The sequence below is a fragment of the Talpa europaea genome (genome assembly GCF_964194135.1).
Source record: "Talpa europaea genome assembly, chromosome: 1".
Classification (NCBI taxonomy): Eukaryota; Metazoa; Chordata; class Mammalia; order Eulipotyphla; family Talpidae; genus Talpa; species Talpa europaea.
In genome coordinates, this window is record NC_140073.1 from 24,165,078 (window position 1) to 24,185,819 (window position 20,742).

Here is a 20,742-nt window from a genome sequence, read left to right on the forward strand (position 1 = left end):
AGAAAAAGAAAGGTGGAGCCTCCTCGGTGGCGCAGCGGTTGAATTGAGCGCTGGGTTGCGAAGCTGCCCGCAGCCTCTGCAGCGCCCGTTCCATCCCTGGCCACCGGGCAAGGGTCCCACATGGCGCGCAGACCTCTTCAGCCATGCCCGCTGCTCCCCTCAGCAGTGTATTTCATCAGTCTGCCTGTTCTGTTCTCCGCTCTAGCTCTGGTGAATTCTCTCACCCTCCCGCGCTTCTGACTGTATCCAGTGCTTGTATAAATAAATAAATAAATCTAAAAAACAAACAAACAAAAAAACCCCAAAAACAAAAACAACAAAAAAGAGTTAAAAAAAAGAAAGAAAAAGAAAAAGAAAGGTGGTCTCCTCATGACTGACACAGCCCTCTCCTTGCTTCCAGGTTAGATTCAGCTCTTGTTTGCTGTCAGCTTCCAAAAATTCCTTCCAAGGAATTTAGGTGGCATATCTCCCTAGTCTGTTCTGGGGCCTCATATCTCTTCTATCCCATAGTCACTAGTATTATTTTTTTCTATTCTTCCTTCTACAGAATTTTCTGCTTGGCCAGTTTTCAAGTCCAAGTTTTTTTTACTCATTTCTCAGTGGAATAGAGAGACTTCAAGAGTTTGAACATTTTCCCTCTCTGCTGTATTCACAATATTAAAAATGTAATAATAATTTTAAACATAAAAAGCGGTACTCTATCCATTGTGGGAGTATAACAGTGTCCTTTTATGATAGCAGTATTAAAGCACAGTGTTTTGAAAGGCTGCTGGCATCATCCCACTCAGGTTAAAAGCTTCAAAAATATGATTGAATTATAATAAATCTCTTGTTTAGAGGCAGTCCTAGGATGACAGATTTGACTACATATCTGTTTTGATCCTTTTAATCTTAGAAAGTTTTTTCCCTACCACATTGGCAAGAGTACATGAGCCTGAAGATAGTCCCATGTGAGTTTGCTTTTCCTGAGCATCTTGGAGCCGTAATGGGTTGCCCTGTCCTGTCCTGTCATCTCTGTCTCTGTGTTTTCTTCTTGCTACTTAGTGAGCTCTACCTAATACAAGTGGTTTCCTCATATATATTTTCAAGTGTTTTATTTAGGAGTATGGTGGGGGTGGGTATAAGAATTGGAGACCTTAACATTTGTCATCTTTATAGAAGTAGCTTTTCTTTTACTCCCAAACCCCAGCAAACCATGTTAGCTTTGCAGTGTTCTCTTCATTAAGAAGTAGTGCTCTACTCTGTGTTTACCAACTCCCCCCTTGACTTTAAGAAAAAGAAATAGAAGATAATAGTCAATAACCTTGCTTATTAGATCCTTGCTAAAAAAACAACATGAAAAATGTAGTCTCTGGCATTTGCTTGATCTGCTGGACTACTCTGTTTGCCATAATTTCTGTACTTTTATTCATGAAGAATGAAGAATAGGGGGCAGGAGCCATCTTTTGTTTTGTTTATTTTATATATATTTTACATCATTCTTCATTTTTTGTGCAATATATGGTTTATCCTCTCAGGTGCAGTCCCTGTAAAATTCCTACCACCAGTTCACCCAGGCACCATCACTGTAGTCCCTTGTGCTCTTCCCTCTCCTGTTTTGATCCTTCTCTCTCTTCCTCCCCTGCACAATGTCTCTGATTTTTAGTTGCCCGTTGATTTTGATTTTTAATTTATTATAATTATTTTTTTTCTTGATCACTTATTTGGTTCCTCTACATTCCTCCTATAAGTGAAACCATCAGATATTTTTCTTTCTGGATTATTTCACTGAACACAATCCCTTCCAGCTCCAGCCTTGTTGCTGTGAATGGCACAAGTTTATCTTTTTTGATTGCTGAGTAATATTCCGTTGTATATATATACCACATCTTCTTGATCCAGTCATCTATTTTGAAGCATTTGGGTCATTTCTATAGTTTACCTATTGTAAATAGTCCTGCAATAAACATAGGGGTGCAGGTATCCTTTTTTAAATTTTTTTTATTATTTTTTATTTATACAAGCACTGGGTACAGTCAGAAGCATGGGAGGGTGAGAGAATTCACCAGAGCCAGAGCAGGGAGCAGAGCAGGCAGAAGGACCGAAGTACACTGCTGAGGGGAGCAGCGGGCGGCAGGAGAGGTCTGCGCGCCATGCGGGACCCTCCTCCGGTGGCCGGGGAGCAGCTGGGGATTGAACTGGCGCAACCCAGTGCTCAACCGCTGTGCCACCAGGGAAGCCCTGGAGGTATCCTTTTGAATTAATGTTTTTGTGTCCTTTGGGTAGATTTCTAGGAGTGGAATAGCAGGTGGCTGACAGATTCCCAGGAAAAATTGGAAAAATTCTATTCTGGAAAAATTCTATTCTGGAATTGACCTTGGAGTTTGATTTGACCTGAACTTGACTTTTCTAGAGGAATATGCTTAATAATGACTGATAGAAAAGAATAGGTTGCAATTGTATGATAGTTAATTTTCTGGCACATTAGCTTACAGTGGTGGTGGGGTGGGGACACGCTAGCAAGGAATCTTACATGCTAGAGCAATCTTACATGTGTATTTTGAAAATGGCAACACACATGTGTCCAAACCATCCCCTCTCTTATCTTCCCACTCCAGTTCATGTTGTTGTGTACCTTCCCGGTCTCTTTAGGAATTTTGGTTTATGTTGGATTTCTATTCTCTGTCAAACTCTCATCTTCATTCTTATACTATAGATGATAAGTTTTTTAATTTTGGATCTCTGCATGAAGTTGGGTAAAGGAGCTTTTCTCCCCTCTCCTTCCTGATTCTATGACCTTCTCTTCCTTGGGTAGGGTCCCAAATTCTCCTGAGAGCTAGCTGGTAAGAAATGACACCCACAGCTGCAGTAGCATTTGGAGAATGTGTTCGTTGAGCCAGAAATTATGTTGTCATAGTGGAAGGCTGACACTACTTCATGTCCCCTGGAGGAGTAGTCCCTGATAGAGCCAGAAAAGCATCTAGAATGGGGAGTTCTATTTCAGATATAAACAAAAAGGGCCATAACTGCCTAGAACCAGAGAAAAGATCACTTGCAGATGAAATAATGGTATGAGGAGGCCCCATGTGAACAGTGGGTGTAAGGCCAGACTTTATCGGGCTGTTACAACTTTGGAGTCACCTGAAAGAATCCTAGCATAGAAGTCAAAGAGCTATTCTTGTCCCTCTCTTGCCACCAACATGAACTGTGACTTAGCTTGCCAAGTGGTGGCAGTTGTGTGGCACTAAATTTCTATACAGTGGAATGGAATCAGATAAATAAATTGCTTTTCTTTTTAATTTTAATTCAGGGATAACTTTCTTCAAATGAAACCTTTCCCCAAATTATAAAATAAAAGAAAAATGAAGCTGCTCTGGTGAACATAGGAGTAGGTCTCTCCCCTATACCCTTGTTTTCTTCATGTTGACCTATCCCAGCTCCAGGGAGGCTCATGAAGTACAACTTCACATCATCACATCGGGCTGTCTCAGCATCTTTCCTTCTAGATTTGTGTGCTGTGATTCATGGGATCCACTTTAAGTGGCACATTAAATATCTTGAGTTTGATAAGGAAGGGAGACTGACCTGGACACAGTTCTCTGTATATCCACTTTAAAGTTGTTAGGGATTTTTCAGGCATGTGCATAGATGAAGATCTTAGACTTTAGTCCTCCCTACACACTCATGGAGGAGTACTCTCACCTGCTTCTGTGAAGATACCAGGGGTATCCTAAATGAGCAGTCACTCTTGGGGGAAATAGAACTAGATGTTACCTAGCACAGATTATACTGTGTATTTGTAAATGAGTAGCTGGTCATGGTGCATTTTTTCATGTTAAGTAATTACTGCAAGATGGGTATCTGGATGACAGAGAAGTTCATTTTGCAAGATCAGAATCTTCTTGACAGAGGTGGTGGGATTTGCCTTGCATATAGCTTGAAGGCCTCATAGCCGACCCTAATCACCTCCAGATGCTCAAATGACACTAATAATACTTTAGTTCACATGAAGGACACTTCTGTCCTTGTCGATTTCTGCCTTTGGAAAAATTGAACTTTTCTTTTTCTGTTTTCAAATGCTCTTCTTTGAGAGTAATGACTTTGTGACTGGCATGTAGAGGTCATTCAACTTGTGGATAAACTAATGACCAATTGGATGACAACTGAAAGGAGTATTCATAATAATAATCATTGTGGGCCTTCCCTGGTGGTGCAGCGGTTGAGCGCTGGGCTGCAAAGCTGCCCGCAGCCTCTGTAGCGCCAGTTCGGTCCCTGGCCACCAGGTGAGGATCCCACATGGCACGCAGACCTCTCCTGCCGCGTCCACTGCTCCCCTCAGCAGTGTATTTCATCAGTCTGCCTGTTTTGTTCCCCGCTCTGGTTCTGGTGAATTCTCTCACCCTCCCAAGCTTCTGACTGTACCCAGTGCTTGTATAAATAAATAAATAAATCTTTAAAAAAAATTTGAAGAAATCTTAGTTGCAGACAATGCGTAAATGTTTACCAGGTCCTGCACAAGTTTTGAATAACTTTCATCGATTAACATACCACTAGAAAATCCATTGAATTTTGGAGGAAACTTGTTTACTTTCTATGGTTTTAAAAAAAAATCATCATAATGCAGGTAATATGTATTGAATGATTATGAAGTGTGAGACACTGCGCAACTTCTGTATATACAGTATTTTGTTGATTATCTATAATAATAGGGGGTATTATTATCCTTTATTCTCCCTTTATATTTGAGGTTTAAAGACAGTTCATTGGAAATTCTCTGGCTAGACTGGTTCAGGAGTTGAGAATAGGACACTTCAGGAAGGTCTTAATGCTGAGGAAAATGTAACATGGTTTAATCACCTCATCATAACCAGAGATGATTAGCTTAGTTTCTAAAATTCCTATCTGGACTCTCTTGGGGAATCTTCTGGAGATACAACCATCCCTCCTCCGCTTAGTCAGTAAATACTGGTTGTGCACCTGCCATTTGGAAGGTATTAAACTGCTTCCTTTGGGTTGTGTCAGGAAGCACATGCCATGATCTATGCTTTCAAGGACCTTGAAGTATAAGGAGAGAAAACTCCCATGCAAAAAAAAACCCCAAAATCTACAGTATGACGAATTAACATGAAGATTAATTATACCATGTCTGTGCTATAGAAGCTCTATGCCATCTTGATCACAACGTATGAAAGTGAATAAAGCACTGTCTCCATTTTGTTAGTGCCCTTTAGTAAATATAACTACTCTGTCCATGGTCACGCAGCTAATGCATAGCAGGCCCTGCAGAGACCTGCTGCCTTAACCAAATGCTGCCTCCACAATTTAAATTGTAAGAGTTTAAAAATTGAATCACGAAGAATAGAAATGTGAGCGGTACAACAAGAAAATACTAAATAATATCCATACAAGTAGAAGTGAAGAGAGTCTAATGGAGCTAGTTGAGTATGAGAGGATGCCAGGAGAGCAGAAGACAAGGAGGGGAGAGGAAAGGAAATATCTGAGAGGGAATAGGAGACTGCATAGTGCAAATTAGGAATCAAGGGAATAGATATTTTCAGGGGCAACAGTGTCACTGTAGTGTGAACAAGAGAGATGAGAATTGAGAAAAAGTCTTGGGTTTGGTTATGGGGGGAGGGGGGCTTATCATCAACATTCCATGGAAGCCTCTGGAAGAAAATAGATACAAAAATCAGAGTGCATTGGGGAAATTATGAGTAACCATTGTCTCTAAGTTGCTAATTCTAGTAATAGAGCAGCCAATTGGGCAACACAGTGAAATAAGTGAACCAGGCATGAGAAGTAATAGGGAGTGAGGAGGTCTGTGGCAGACGGGAGGTCAGTAGTGCCTGATCTTTTGATTTCCAAAAAAAACCCCAAATCCCTATTTTTTTGGTGTGCTGTCTCCTGATCTCTAAATGTTAGTCTAATTAAAAAATAATAATATGCAGTTGAGACTAATATTTCTGTGGACTGAACTCAGCTTAACAACCATGAGCTCTTAGAATCTTTTAGCAGATATATAGAAGTGAAATGAGGAAGCATCTCAAAGAAGAAGCAAGATTGGGATGGTCTTGGATTGTGTGTGAGTGAGAGTGTGTGTGTGTGTGTGTGAGAAGATCTGCTCTGTGTGTGTGTGTGTGTTTGTGTGAGTGTGAAGATCTGCTTGTTTCTGTTTCCTTGGGCTGGTAAACACAAACTCACACAGGAGGCGCTTTCAACAGAGAAAGGTCCAAATACCAAAATACCAGTTGGAGAGGGAGGGAGGAATAGGATTAAGAGGCCAGTTATTTTATTTATTTATTTTTGTGTAGAAGAGTTGGAGTGTAGGCCAGAGGTGCAGGGGGTGAGAGGATTCACCAGACACAGAGTGGAGAGCAGAACAGGCAGAGTGATTGAAATACACTGCTGAGGGGAGCAGCGGGCGAGACAGGAGAGGTCTGCTGTGCCATGTGGATTAGCTCCTTGGCTGGGGATCAGACTCATGCCATCAAGGTGATAGCACTGAGACTTAATCCCCAGGCCACCAGGGATTAACTGGCACAAGAGGCCAGTTATTAGAAGAGAAGACACAAGTAGAGTGATTGGAAAGTGAAGAGGGGAAGTAAGCTTACTTCCTCTTTTCCATTCAGGTATAGAGGACATGGTAGATGCCACATGGGATGTCTAAAGCACCCTGAGAGATTGAGGAACCTAGAAAAATTCTGTTAAGGACTGCTTCAGGACTTGGTAATAGTGAGAGTGTGGGATAATGAGAACTATGGACGAGCAGTGGGGGCCCAGCTGATTTTCATTTTCCTTTTGTTTCTAAGTGAGCATCTAATTATGTGACGCCACTAGGCACAGAAGGTACGGACTTGAGTAAGACTGGCTTGCCACCACCTAGAACTTATGGTCTCCCTTAGGGGCTGTAAACTCTAGCCTCACCCATGCGCTGGGTTCCACATGTCCATTCATTCACTTGTTACAGCTGTCACTTTGCCATATCGGTGATTTATTGCTATGTTAAATTATTTACTCAATACTTTTCTTTAAATCATCTCATATATAAAGACAGATAAATGAGAAATAAAAAAAGGAAGCTCTATATCATTACTTATGTGGTTATATTGTAGTTTTTCCAAATGCGTATTTTTAAAATACACAAACAGCTTGACATTTTTGTCAAAAGTTCATTTCGATTTGACCTATAAAATCATCTTGTATATTATCAGTAGAACACCTACAATGGGTTGAAAAAGATGGAACTGGTTAATTAGTTGAGTTCTTTAGGTCATTTTGAGCAAGGGTTTTTCATGTTAGAATAACTGTAAATGGCCTTGGTTTTTATTCAAACAGGTCAGCTTCAGTGGCCTGATCTGAATAAAATGGATAAAGGCAGGCACCTCCTTGTCTGACAATATTTAAATTATGCGGTTTGAATACCAAGAAGTTTGGAGCTTAACTGCAGAACCTTCCAAATTAATCTAGTCTGGGAAAAAACTAAAATGCCATCAAGTAACAGGAGATTTGTCAGCTGCCCTGCTTACACTTTTCATATAAAATATAAAGGTTGGCAGATTAGAGATGAAAGGTCAGTTCACAAAAAGGAAAATATGTCAGACAATTTCATAACATAGTTAAAAGCGGGTGGAAGTTGAAAACTACTAGAGTCTCAGAAAGAGATGAGTTTGTTCGCAGTGTGTAAATATCACCATGTTTCTGTGGCTGTTCATTTTCCTGGTTACTACTTTATGCTGAATCTCCAAAATTTGATTCAAACATATGGAAGAGGTCAGTCTTGCAAAGGGAGATTTACTTTGCCAGTTTTGCCTTTAAAAGACAAGCAATCAAACAAACAAAACACAACAGGGGCTTCCCTGGTGGTTTTGGGGTTAAGTCTCAGCACTGTTATCTTTGCAAATGCCTGAGTTCCATCCCTGGCCAGGGAGCTAGCCCACCTATGGCGCAGCAGACCTCTCCTATCTAGCCCACTGCTCACCTTAGCAGTAGTACTTTAGTACATGTGCCTGCTGTACTCCCTACTATGTCTCTGGTGAATCCTCTCACCCCGGTACCTCTGGCCTACACCCCAGTTCTTCCTTGCAAAACTAAATAAAATCTTATAAAAAATTTTTTTAAAAAAATGGTCCAAAGAGGGTAAATGTATTTACTTTGCCCCATTTCCTGTCTTGCCTCTGCCATCCCAGAACCAAAGCTGTAAAATGGACCAGTGAGCAGTCAGGCTCCCCTTGCAGGAGCAGTGGCGCATGAAGAGTCCATCATCATGAATGATTAAAGGGCAGCCAGCAGCTACAGCATGACTTGGACAAATAGAGTTGCTCAGAGATTCACACAGGCAAGACCCACCTTTGAACAGATTACCACCCAGGAAGACATGTTATCCCAGTCTGGCCTCAGAAGCACAGGTGAATCTGGGACACAGTATCAGGCCTAGGGGATCACAAAGCCATATTACTAGAGTTGAGGGGCACAGTGTGTGCAATGCTGGGAATTTACAGCCCTTCCAATACAGCTTGTCATCTGTACTGTACGCGTAGGGAATTGTGCAAATTGCCATCATTCTATGCATGTTGTTTGCAGCACACGTCACACTCCTGTTGCCTTATGCTTGTTCAGGTGATGAACTCAACAGAAACACATATTTGAGAGGGGGCTTCCTATTTTCTATAAGCTCTTCACCACAGCCTTGCAAATAACGGAGGCCAAAGGCATCTCTCACAGGCTGGGAGTAGCCTAGGAGAGCCACTGACACTTGGCCATGCTGTTTTTGTTTCATCTTTCTGCAGTGTTATTTCTGATTGCTTTCTTTTCTCTCTTAAGCTTCAACATTAACACACTTTCTCTATATGCAATTATACTACAGTTAGAAATATAGAAATTGAAAGCTACAGGAAAATCAGTAGCATTATAAAACATATTAGGCCAATCCTGAAAACTTCTTCAATATCAGGAGATACATTTACACTGTGTGGCTGAAATTGTGGATTTCACCTTGTACTCTCTGCAGGGCTGAAATTCACACTGACCTATGACAAATCCCACCTCCTCCAAAATTATTTTCTTCCTTCTTAAGCTTTATTAATGAAATCAGGGACTTTGACTTGCTGGTAAAGACCAATTATTATAACAAGTGGAAGTAGTAACTTTATTCTTCCTGGAATAGCAGGAAACAATTTCATCTTGGACTCAGGAGTCTTAGGAAGCTGGAATCATAGACACTGTTTTCCCACTCTATCTCCCTTCAAAATGAAATGAAATGAGCAGCAGCCCTGCAGTGAGGCTTGAGGGATGGGTGATGACAAAAGAAGAGAAAAGGGCATTAATTTCAGGTGGGGACAGCTGCCCAGTGCTATCTCCCTTTGGATTTTAGTTCTTATAACATCACGGTGAGTTATTAATATGTATGATCTGCACTTTATTCAAACATTATAAATCTATGCAGAAGTCTGGTGTTTGGGTTTGCCTTTATAGCTTTCATTCTTCTTCCCAGAATTATCTCATTTTGATCAGGAAACTTTTGCATAAAAAGCACACACGGAGAACACAAATTTCCATACCATAAATATTAAAAGGGGGTTAAGCTTTACAGTTTCTACTCCCATTGCAATGGGAGGAAAGTTGGCCTTCTAATCTGGGGAACCATTAATAATGTCTTTTTATTCACAAACCAGAAGGTAAACTGTAACTTGTAATATGAAATTATACTATAGAATTCCCTTCGTTCATGTAAATGTGGAGGATTTGGCTGTGCCCTGTCTTTTGTATGAGCACTTTACTAAAATCAAGCCTTTGTCTGAGTTGCTAATAGGTGGTTGGCTTATTTTTTGAGGACCAAACTAAGTCCAGACTTTTTTTTAAGGGTTGTGATTAAAGTCCTTTTTCACTGGGTAATTATGAAGTATGGATTCATCACAGTAAATGTGTAGCATACAGAAAAGGGAAATGAAACTCTAGAACTTAATGTCTTCTTAGTAGCTTTTTAGCTTCTTAGCAGCTTTCTATCTCTGGTTTATTGTCATTTTTGTTAGCATAAAGGAGTAGTCATAAATTTCGGTTCCCATGGAAATATAAAGGGCTCTGTGAGCTATTTCATTTGGGTATACTGTCTGTTAATCACACAGTCTCAACTGTTGTACTTTGTGATGGGAAATGAACGTGCTAATTGGCGCTCTTTTTTCTTATTTCAGGAAACCTGCCATATGAATATAAAATAGTGATTGCTGGGAATCATGAACTGACATTTGATAAGGAATTCATGGCAGACCTTGTTAAACAGGACTACTACCGTTTCCCCTCTGTGTCCAAATTGAAACCAGAGGACTTTGACAACGTTCAGTCCCTCCTGACAAACAGTATTTACTTACAAGACTCGGAGGTAACAGTGAAGGGATTCAGGATATACGGTGCACCTTGGTAAGTGCTCATTCATTTACCCCCTCCCTTTTTTTTTTCTTCAACACTAAGAAAGCTGGGCACAGTTGTAGGGTGCCTTGAGGGGAAAGGATTAGGGTGGAAGGAAACCTTATTGCTGTATCTCCAACATAACACATAATCTGGCACTGCTGGGCCATTCAGGGCTTGTGTTCTGCATTGTGATGCAGATTTCTTTAGGCAAGACTAGTGGGGGTGGGACTTGGGTAACTATGTCTGTGTTTGTGTGCCTGGAGGCTGCATCTGCGGCTATGGAGGAAGGCACCAGCTTATCCTTCACACCAGATTCTGTTACTTCGAACATTCCATCAGCCTTGGTAACTCATTTTCCTCTCATTCTACACTGGAGGCAGCCACAAAATAGCTTACTTAGATTGGGTCTCGCTGCACATCACAGTCACCTGACCTACTCTGAAGAAATACAGATAATACAGATTCTGAACCCCTGAGATCCCTGATTCTCCTTCCTGAGGTGGAACCCAGCAATCTGTATTTTTTTAAGTACCCCAGATGAGGTTGATGTGTGCACAGTGTGAAAGTTACCACTGAGCGCTCAGGATGAGAATTCTTATTGCCGAGCTCTGGAAAAGTCACAGCAGGTCCATATTGGAGGGGCCAGACCAAAAGCATTTTGATCTTGGCCCCACCAGTTGTCAGCCTGATTCTGAAGCAGTTACCTCACAGAACTTGAATCTCAGTTTCTGCATCTCTGAGAGGGTAAGAGTAATACCCATTTTAGAGTGGATTTGGAAGAGTACCTATGGTTTCCTCCTCATCATCATCATTTTTCTAGCTTTGGCTCTGCCACTAAGTATTTATGTGAACTTGAAATGGTCACTTTACCTCTAAAGCACCCCCCCTTTAGAAATGGCTTGGATATTCATTTGTGTGCTTGTGTATTTATTTTCTAAGAGCTCTATTCTATATAGAAAGCAGAAGAACTAACTTTTATTCTCCCAGTCTGGAAAAGTACTTCATTCCTGCTTTAGGAGTTGCATGCAGGACTGGAAAAGGACAAGTAGAGCAAATTCAAATTTGCCATACCCACCCCACTGTTTGGTTGTCAAAATTACTTTTTGTAATTCTTTTTTTTTTTTTTTTTTTTGGCTTTCCTAGTTGATCTCCAGAAGGACTGATGAGTGGATATAAGATGTATATTTCTGTTTAAAATCAACCTGGCAATGCTAGTGAACACTCAATGGATGCCAGGCGCTAATCTAAGTCCTCACATCTTCATCACAATAACTTCAAAATATTTTTAAGAGGTGGTATTTTGATTGAGAGAGAATTATGACCCTCATTTGGCATTTGGAAAATTTGTCATAGAAAGGTTAAGTAACTGCTCAAGAATCACATAGCTAATAAATGGTAGCTTCCGATTTTGAGTCGGACTCAGGGTAGAAGGTGTGACTGAGCAGTCGTGGCAGTGGCAATGTGGTCATTGGTGGTGATAATCTGCAGTGGATGTAGCCAACTTTATGAATATATGTCAATTAATATTTTTTACTTCCAAGAGGTGGTCAAGGGTAAGAGAATAAACAGCATAAATTCATTGTGCCAAACTGTAATCCAAATTAGCATTTCTGAGTAAAGAGCAGGAGATAGCGAGCTTTTCCAGCCTCCACCCACTTCTTCATTACTCTGCAGAGGTGGACAGATGTCCTCTGACAGAGAGGCTTCACACAGAGTTAAGATCTTTTTTTTTTTTTTTTTGGTAACTTAACGATGACTTCTGAAAAATCTTCAGAGCGCAGGACATTTTAGGGCAATTCGTGAACAAGCAGGACTTTCAGAGATCACCAAATTGATAGTTGCTGAAATGATGGCAGCAAACTAATTTCTTGCATTATCTGAGCAGATACAATTCTGTTTAGGACAGGCATAGGCTAACTCAGATGATGGCTGTGATGGATGAGGGAATGGCGGTGGGTCCTGAGGCAGATCTTGCAATATCTCAAGAAATAAAAAAAGTCATTCAAATTTGTGATGTTTCTGATACAAGTTTTAAACAGTTTATATCCAAATTGGATTGATATCATTTTATATATATATATAGAGAGAGAGAGAGAGAGAGATCATTGATATCTATATATTGATATCATTTATATATATGTATATATATATATATATAAAAGAGGGTGGTAAATTCAAGAAATAGGAAGTATTAGTCTTATGAAATGTTATCCTGAAGTTGTTGTCACATATAATTTATTGGGGTTTCCAGAAAGTAGCGCTTCATGGTGAGGGACATCCTAAAGTGGAATTTCTCACCCATAGGAATTATTGGCATTTTGTCTTGTGGCCAAGAATACAGAAGTTGGCAAAGGGGAACTTTTGGTTTCGTCATATATTTTGGAAGCAGCAGTAGTTTATATCTCACGGTGAAGATATTTGTTAAAACCAATATTCCCAGGACTGCTGATAATTTCAAAATTGATTTAAGAATACCCACATTAGAATTTCTATGCAAGAAGACAGATGTTCCCAGCTTTACCATTTATTGAGCCCTGGGGCCTTGGGAAAGTTTTGGAAAATACGCATGCCTCCTTTTGCATCTGGAAGGTGGGAGATAACAATTTCCCTCACATGACTGTTAGGAGGAAAAATGATATAATGTATCTGCAACATGTAGAAGACTTCTTGGCATAGAGTAAGCATTTGATCCGATCTACTCTGTACCTTTGTCCACCTTCACATGAAGACTATTGATTGCACTAGGACTTGGCTGGGGTGGGATCTAGCCCTACTATGGTCTTTGCTGACTGACACAGGGGAATCAATTTGTTTCTTTGGACCAATGAGATCTACCTTTGTCTCTCTCACCTGCCATTCATTTAAAAGTTAGAATCTTAAGAGGATACGTATTTGCCCACCATTCTTGATTATTTTAATACCTTGTACAGTTTTTTACATTCTTTCACTGTTAAACATTTGACTAGAAGCAAAGTATGAGGGCATATATAGCAGAGTGATCACTTTTCTCCCCTCAGAAATTAGTGTTTTTTCATTCCTGACAGTCAACTTGTGGTGAATGCTACTTCATAATCCAGTAAATATTCAAAACATAAATTAATATAAACTGGTTAAGTTTGATTTTCTTGCTTTCCAGTGACTTGTATGGAAGAAATACTAAGTTTCCAATTTGTTGATATTGTTAGTGATTTTAATATAAAAGCAGAAATCCAAATATGAACCCCTACACTAAGGATTTTCATCCTGTCATAGATTTCTCAGAAGTCATTTTCATCAGATCAGGAAGATAGCTATAACTCATGTATTTAAAAAGGAATGTTTGTCATTTGGTTTCATTACAAAACAGGAATATTGGTGTGTTCATTGCATGTTTATAACTTACAGCCCTGTGAAAAGTGTCCTAAAGACCAGAGACAATGAAAGCTGTGTTTCCTAGTTTTTACAATTTAGCAGAAATTTATATGGGAGACAGTGTGCTACATTCCAGAACATTTGTGTATGTTGCAATGGAGTGGCCTGTGGTGCTTGTTAGATCCCTAAGGAAGAGGATTTGGAAGCATTATGATGGGTCTGGGCAAAATCAGTGGTCTACACTAAGGAAGTTCTAAGTGGGATGCCTTGGTCTGGAAGGAAAGCTCCTTCTTCAGAAGGAGGGCAAGAAAGGACAAATTCACAGGGATGCTACTTCCTCAGCAAGGCTACATGGCAGATTCTGTGGCTTCCTTCACCAACTCCTTCTTGTAAGAGTCTTGAAGAAAGGAATGTATTGTCAATACATAGTGTATTGTCATCTTTGTGAGGAACAATTCAGTCATATGATTGCTTAACTTCTCCATGTTATTTTTCCCTCTGCTTCTTTGGGAGATAGGAGCTAGGTCAGGCTGGGCTTTGGCTGTCACTTCGGGAGAGTGCCTAGGTTTCTTGTATTCCCCTCCACCAAGATAAGATGGCTGCTGGTTTCCTCTTTGTGATCATTCTGAGATCTGCAGTGTTTTTCCCAAAGGTTGAATATGGTTAGAAAATAATCTGTTAAATATTTGCTACTGTGGTAACTACTTGTCTGACCAGGGTGGAAGAGAGGTGGAACTTGGAAATCATCTTTGTAGCTTTGGTGACTGGATCTGTTGCCTGCATTTTAGTGTAAGCAGGTTTCAATAAACTCAGTTGTGGGACTTGGCATTTAAAAGTCAACTAAACTCTTCCCTTCTACTTCTCTTCTCTCTTCTATTCTCTTCTCTCTCTCTCTCTCTCTTTATGATTTCAGTTGCTCTTTTGAAAGCAAGATGCTGTGTAGAAAAAAAATCCAAACTAGAAGTCCATGTTGCTCTGATTTGAGCAAGCACTTGTGTGGTCAGCAGTAGCCTGCAGCTTGCCCCAGTTAAGACAGTAGGCAGAGCTGGGCTCCTGTGGCTTTTAATGAATATGAGTGGGGCCTTCCTATGTCCAGGAATTTGATCTCTAATGCTGACCGAGGGGTCAGGAACAAAGAACATAGTTTTTCACATTAGAGTGGACCCAGGCGTAATTTGTCAGATTTAGTAATTTAGGAAGTGTCTTAACTTCTGCAGCAGGAAAATGAGATCAGGCCCAGGCTGCGTAATTCTAAAATGGCTGAAATAGCAAGAGAAAGCTCCCTGAGTTGCATTTTCAAAGAAAGCGTGAGTAGGATATTTCCTCTCCTCCGCTCATTTCAGATCATAAACATGTTGAGTTCATTCATTGATTTAGACGTAATTTTCTCAGCCTCTTTCAAAGTGGGAGTTAAGTGTTGCTTCCTCTCTCTGCAGCAGTTAGGATGGTGTTTGCACACAAAGAGCCCCAAAGTTGCTTGTGTCCTTGTTCTGATCAGGCCGTGGTCCTTTATGTTTATCCTGTCAGGAAAGCTTCAGATGTTTTTATTTCCAATTATAAGTTTTGTAATGCATCATGTATTTTGCTGACAGTCTTCAAGTTCTTGAAATAGCCAACAAATTAACAGCAGATACTGAGTAAGAGGATTAGAAAACCAATTGGCAGCTCTTAGGCTAGAATTCAGATATGGGGTGGGGAATGGGCTCGTTTATTTTATTTCCACAGTCATACTTTGTAATTAACTTGGGCCAAAAAATAAAACTAAAAATAAAAGAAAGAAAAGGGAAACATCTCCACTTGACCAGGAAAGTCCTGTCATGCTAACAAACGTGACTGTATAAACAATATTGGTTCTGTGTGTATCATGCTTTCAGGGATTCCGGCTTGTATTCAGGAGGGTTCAGAAAGGTATTGGCACAGGGGTGGGGGTGGGGTGGGGTGTGTGTGTGTGTGTGTGTGTGTGTGTGTGTGTGTTAAACAAATATGCACTCTGCTCTTACATGATTCTGTTTAAAGGCCCAGGCTAACATTTCATTTTTCTTGGCCGGGGGCCCACCGACTCTCCCATTATGAAACCTATGGCTGTTCTGCCTGCTCTTGAGTTACAGGCCCTGTTTACATTTTTGCCTGTTTCAGAATGCAGCTGACTGCTCTTAAAGCCACCAGGGATCAGATTCACTTCTGATTTAACAACTGCCCTGTTTATTTGAAAAAGGAGAAAGCAAAACCGATCATTTTGCTTCCTACCTCCCATTATAGGTGTATCATTAAATACCATTTTGAAAGCCCGTTTATGCAGAACTTGTGTGGTTGGATTCAGCTCCTACCATTCTGCCAGGTTCCTTCAGCCCAGCTTTTCCCGCCTGTTGTGGTGCTTTCTCTGATGCGTTGCTGCTGGTCGTATAGAAGAATGTGGAGGGAGGTGGAGACGTTTTCTTGTACTTTTCTGTAATGCTTAAAACAAACGTTGGCATCATTTAAATTTTCACTGAGGGACGAATTTAACTAGCTAATAATAAAAAACTTACATTTGGATAGTGCTGTGCACTCAGAGAACTTTCGCATGTGCTATCTCATTTGGGCTTCACAGCAATTTGAAAGAATTAAATATTAACTTTAGATCCAAATAATTAAAATTAAAACAACATTAAACAATTAAAATAAGCAGAGGATATATTCATAATAATCATTAATAGCCAGTATCTACGAGCGCTAATATGTCAGATGCTGTTCAGTCTTGTCTTCTTTTGTTTTTTTTTTAATTTTCTTACATTGTTGTTCTTTTTTTTTTTTATTTTTTTATATTCCCCATACAATTGCAACCCCCTGATTTTGACCCCAATTCCTCCTTTCCCCGCCACCCCCCTCCCCACCAAATGTGTCTCTGGTTCATAGTTGTTGATTTTGATTTTTTTCTTTCTTATAGTTATTCTTTTTCCTGGTCCCTTATTTAGGTTTTCTAGATTCCCGTTATGAGTGAGACCATCTGGTATTTTTGTTTTTCTTTCTGGCTTATTTTGCTGAGCATGATTGTCTTCTTTTGATAGAGGAGGCCAATACAGTTTTTGATAGAGAAGGTGACTTATCACCAAGTTACAGTTGTTTGGGGATTTACAGACTAGAATCCAGCCTTCCTTTGCTGAGCTCTTTACATTGAACCAGGATATCCTAATAACCAGTGATGTCCCGCTGCTCCTTGACTTGAGGCAACTCAGGAAGTAGCCACTTAGAAGACTTTCCATCTAGTTGCAAAAAGGGCATTCAGAAATCCAGACCAACACTCTTAGAGGCTCTCATGATTAAATTGTAAGGTGCTTGTGGAGGATGTTGCGGGAACAGAGCAAAGGAAAGATCTAGCGTCTTTTGCATGGGATGTTCCAGAACCCAGGGGATAAAGATGAAACATCTATGTCTCATTGGGTTATACGATGTGGATCAGCAACTTCTGGATCTTTGCTGCAGAGACAACTTCCAGTTTCTTTGCACACACCTTAGAGGTGTGCAACACATTATTGGTTGCATGTGGCTCATTCTCTCTGAAGCACCAAGCAGCAGTGCAGAGTGACAGCAGCCTTGGGCACATGCACCAAGGTCAGTGTGCCCCCAGGCTGAATAGTCAGCCTAGCATGGTCCATACACTGTGCTCCAAAGAAGACCTGGGCCTTCATGTTGAAATCCAATTGGCTAGCAGCTTCTTTCATTCATTTTCTTCCTTATTTCTTATGTGTTCTTTCATTGTCTCATCTTACATGTGGGAGATTATAAACAACTATAATCTCCATGAGGGCAGGGGCCCTGACATCTTTATTCTTTGTAAACACCCTAGATTGGCTCATCACCTGACCCAAAGTGGGTGCTCTGTCTGTATCTGCTCAATGAGATGAATGAGTGAGTAAGGATGGTGGTGGCAGAGATATGTCTGTGGTGGATGGGCTGAAGGTTTTCATGGGTGAGACACTCAGTTACAAAAGGAAGTAAAGTATTTCCGATGCCAGGGCACACACAGCCATGACTCTACAAGGAGGACTAGAGATGATAGAGTAGAGTGGAATGAAAGCCCTGAGCTGTGTCTGTGAGCTTTGTGAACAGATCTAGATCCTTCCTGAACATTGAGGTGGAGAGATAGCATGTTACCTTTCCCGCTGGGCATGGTAAAGTAAAGATAAGAATGAGAGTACTTGGACCAACCTGATTTAAAGGCAGTGAGAATTTTCAAAGAAAGGCTTTACTGCTATTCTTAGTATCTTTATTGTTACCTCTTTACCTCAGGTGCCTTATCCCCATACTGTGAACAGCTCTAGATCTCAAGACTATCTCTTCAGTCTGCAAAGAAACCAGTGTAAAGTGTGAGTTTGGTAGGTGACCTAGACCAGGTGGGCCTTCAGAATGTCCTTCCAAATGGAAAGTGTACTATGAATTTTTTTTAAGATTTATTTATTTATGCATGCAAGAGCTGGGGTACAGGCCAGAGGTGCAGGGGGTGAGAGGATTCACTCAAGACAGAGTGGAGAACAGAACAGTCAGACTGACTGAAACACACTGCTGAGGAGAGCAACGGGCAAGGCAGGAGAGGTCTGCTGTGCCATGTGGGTTGTTGCTCCCTGGCCGGCCGAGTATCGAACTCGTGCTGCAGAGGCTGTGGATTGCTTCATAAGTGTTGTGGTTAACCCCTGCACCACCAGGGAGGCCCCTGTGCTATGAATTTTTTCAGGTCTCACAAGATAGTAGTCCAGTGTGGTCCTCTTGATAATTTTTTTTAAGATTTATTTATTTATGCATATAAGAACTGGGGTATAGGCCAGAGTTGCGGGGGGTGAGAGGATTCACCAGACACAGATGGGGAGCAGAACAGGTGGATCTACTGAAATACACTGCTGAGGGGAGCAGCGGGCGAGTCAGGAGAGGTCTGCTGTGCCATGTGGGTAGCTCCCTGATCAGCCCAAGCTATCTGCAGAGGCTGCAGATAGCTTTAGTGCTGTGCTTAACCCCTTGTACCACCACGGAGGCCCCCTCTTGATAGTCTTGCCCCATGTTTGCCTGGTTCCAGTCACTGCTGCTGCTTCTCCTTCCTGCGGACTCTTCTCTCATGTAGGCAGATATGCTCAGATTTCAGTCCAGGTAACTACACAGTTCCTTTAATCTTCCTCATGACCTGCGAGGAAAGTGAGTTGGGCTCTGGCACACACAGGAGGTTGCCACTACCCTGAATGCTCCCCTCTTACCAGGTACCCCCTTTGCATAGACTCAGGACACTGCTCCTACCCTGTCTGATGAGGCTTCGTGCAGCCAGGGTTCTTCACAATTGAGTCACGGTCGTCAGAGCCGTGCTGTGTTCGGGGCTCACCAGGAAAGCTGCCCTCTGAGGATGTCCTCTCATTCTCTCACATATTTGCCTATAAACCCATGGGAGACTTGTTAGGGAACAGGCTCAGGGACCCCTCTCTGCCACTAGAGGCTTTGATGAAACTGGACTGAGCACTTCTTGATGATTCTCCCTCCTTTTGATCACTAGTTCCTCAGAGTAACATTTCTGACAGGACTCCCCAGCACGAGGACATCCCTTGAAACTCCTGATCCCCAAGCTGGACACAGCTTAAACAGCTACAGCCTGTCCCACCTGCAGAAGGAGAGGGGCAGTGTGGCCCAGAGGCCGCAAGCTTTGGTTGGGTTAACGATGGTCTGCAGTGAGCTTCAGTCTCTTACTATTTAGAATCTCTTATCTTCTTTAGCAAGTGCCTCCATCTCTGAGCTGCAGTTCCACTGAAACTGGATCTGGAAATAATGACAACTACTACTTATTGAGCATCACCCCCACACAAGTAGCTTATATAATATTTTTAAACCTGACAGCAACCCATTAGGAAAGTAATATTATGCCCATTTGGGAGATAATAAAAATTGAAGGTTAGAGAAGTTAAGTAACTCACCCAAGGACACTCATTTCCTAAGTAGCAGAACTGGATCAACCCTAAAGCCTTTATTATTTTCAGTCAGTATAATTTTCCTGGGAGTGCAATGTGATCCATGGATGTTATACTTCTGACATACACTAAATGCTTAATAGATATTGTGTAGTTTTTAAAATGCTGTTAGTTTGTATTGTTTTTGCTTTGACTTTAATTGTGTGTGTGTGTGTGTGTGTGTGTGTGTGTGTGTTTAGACTATTACCCCAGGGTAACAAGGAGAAACAAAAAGAGGCAGAAATAAGGGGAATCGGAAACTTAATGTAGGAAAATGATTATCTGTATGTATCTGAGAGGAGAGGAGGGAAGAAAAAGAGAGAGAGAGAGATTTTAAAAGCAAATTTGTGCAGTTTCTTTGCATGGCAAGCTGCTTATGATCTGGATAAGTGGAAACCATTTAGGAAAGGAACCTTATATATTGGCTGCATTTGGTCAGAAGACATGGAAGAGTGAGTAGATGTCTGTTAAATGAAGACATATGGGTATTTTTAAGGTCACTTAGATGGAATATCATTTTAAATGTATTCATAATGCTTGGTAGTGCATTTTCACCCAGGAAAAATAAAGGTAGTCTTGGATGGTGACTATAAATTGAATGTGGAATGTTCCACGAGGGCTACTCAAACAGAAAGTTAGTGACAAACTTGAAAGCCTGTGGGTTAGGAGAATGTGTGTGTATTCTGTAAAGCACAGAAAAGATGAATTACAATCTGCATTAACTCAGGGGATCTAGAAAGGCTGTTTTGCTCAAATATTAAAAAGATCACCTTGGTTAAAGTGCAAATATAGTTACTATGACTAATAATGTCCAAGTATGAAATTGGCAGTAAAAAATGAAAAGACTACAAAGAGAAGCAGCTGGCACTTAACAGCAATTTAGAGGAAGTGGTTCAGAATTAGCTTAAATAAGATTCTTCCCAGGATAAAAATTCCCAAGTCAGCATCTGAAGGTGCTGGTGATATTTATTAGGTAATTTAGAGACTTCCAGGTCCAATGTTTCAGCATGGTGGTTTAGGATACATCATGTTTTAAAAAACATGGTGC

At 40.9% G+C, this 20,742-nt stretch overlaps 1 protein-coding gene across 1 annotated transcript in view; it reads left to right on the forward strand.

Moving 5' to 3' along the window:
* MPPED2 (metallophosphoesterase domain containing 2) overlaps nt 1–20,742 on the forward strand; it is a gene marked incomplete at its 3' end in the record, with an annotated part of 164,996 nt that overhangs the window by 74,534 nt on the left and 69,720 nt on the right. The window contains exon 3 of the mRNA XM_084249079.1: nt 10,167–10,392. Within this exon, the coding sequence (XP_084105205.1) occupies nt 10,167–10,392 (226 nt within the window). The remainder of the gene's footprint in view (nt 1–10,166; nt 10,393–20,742) is intronic.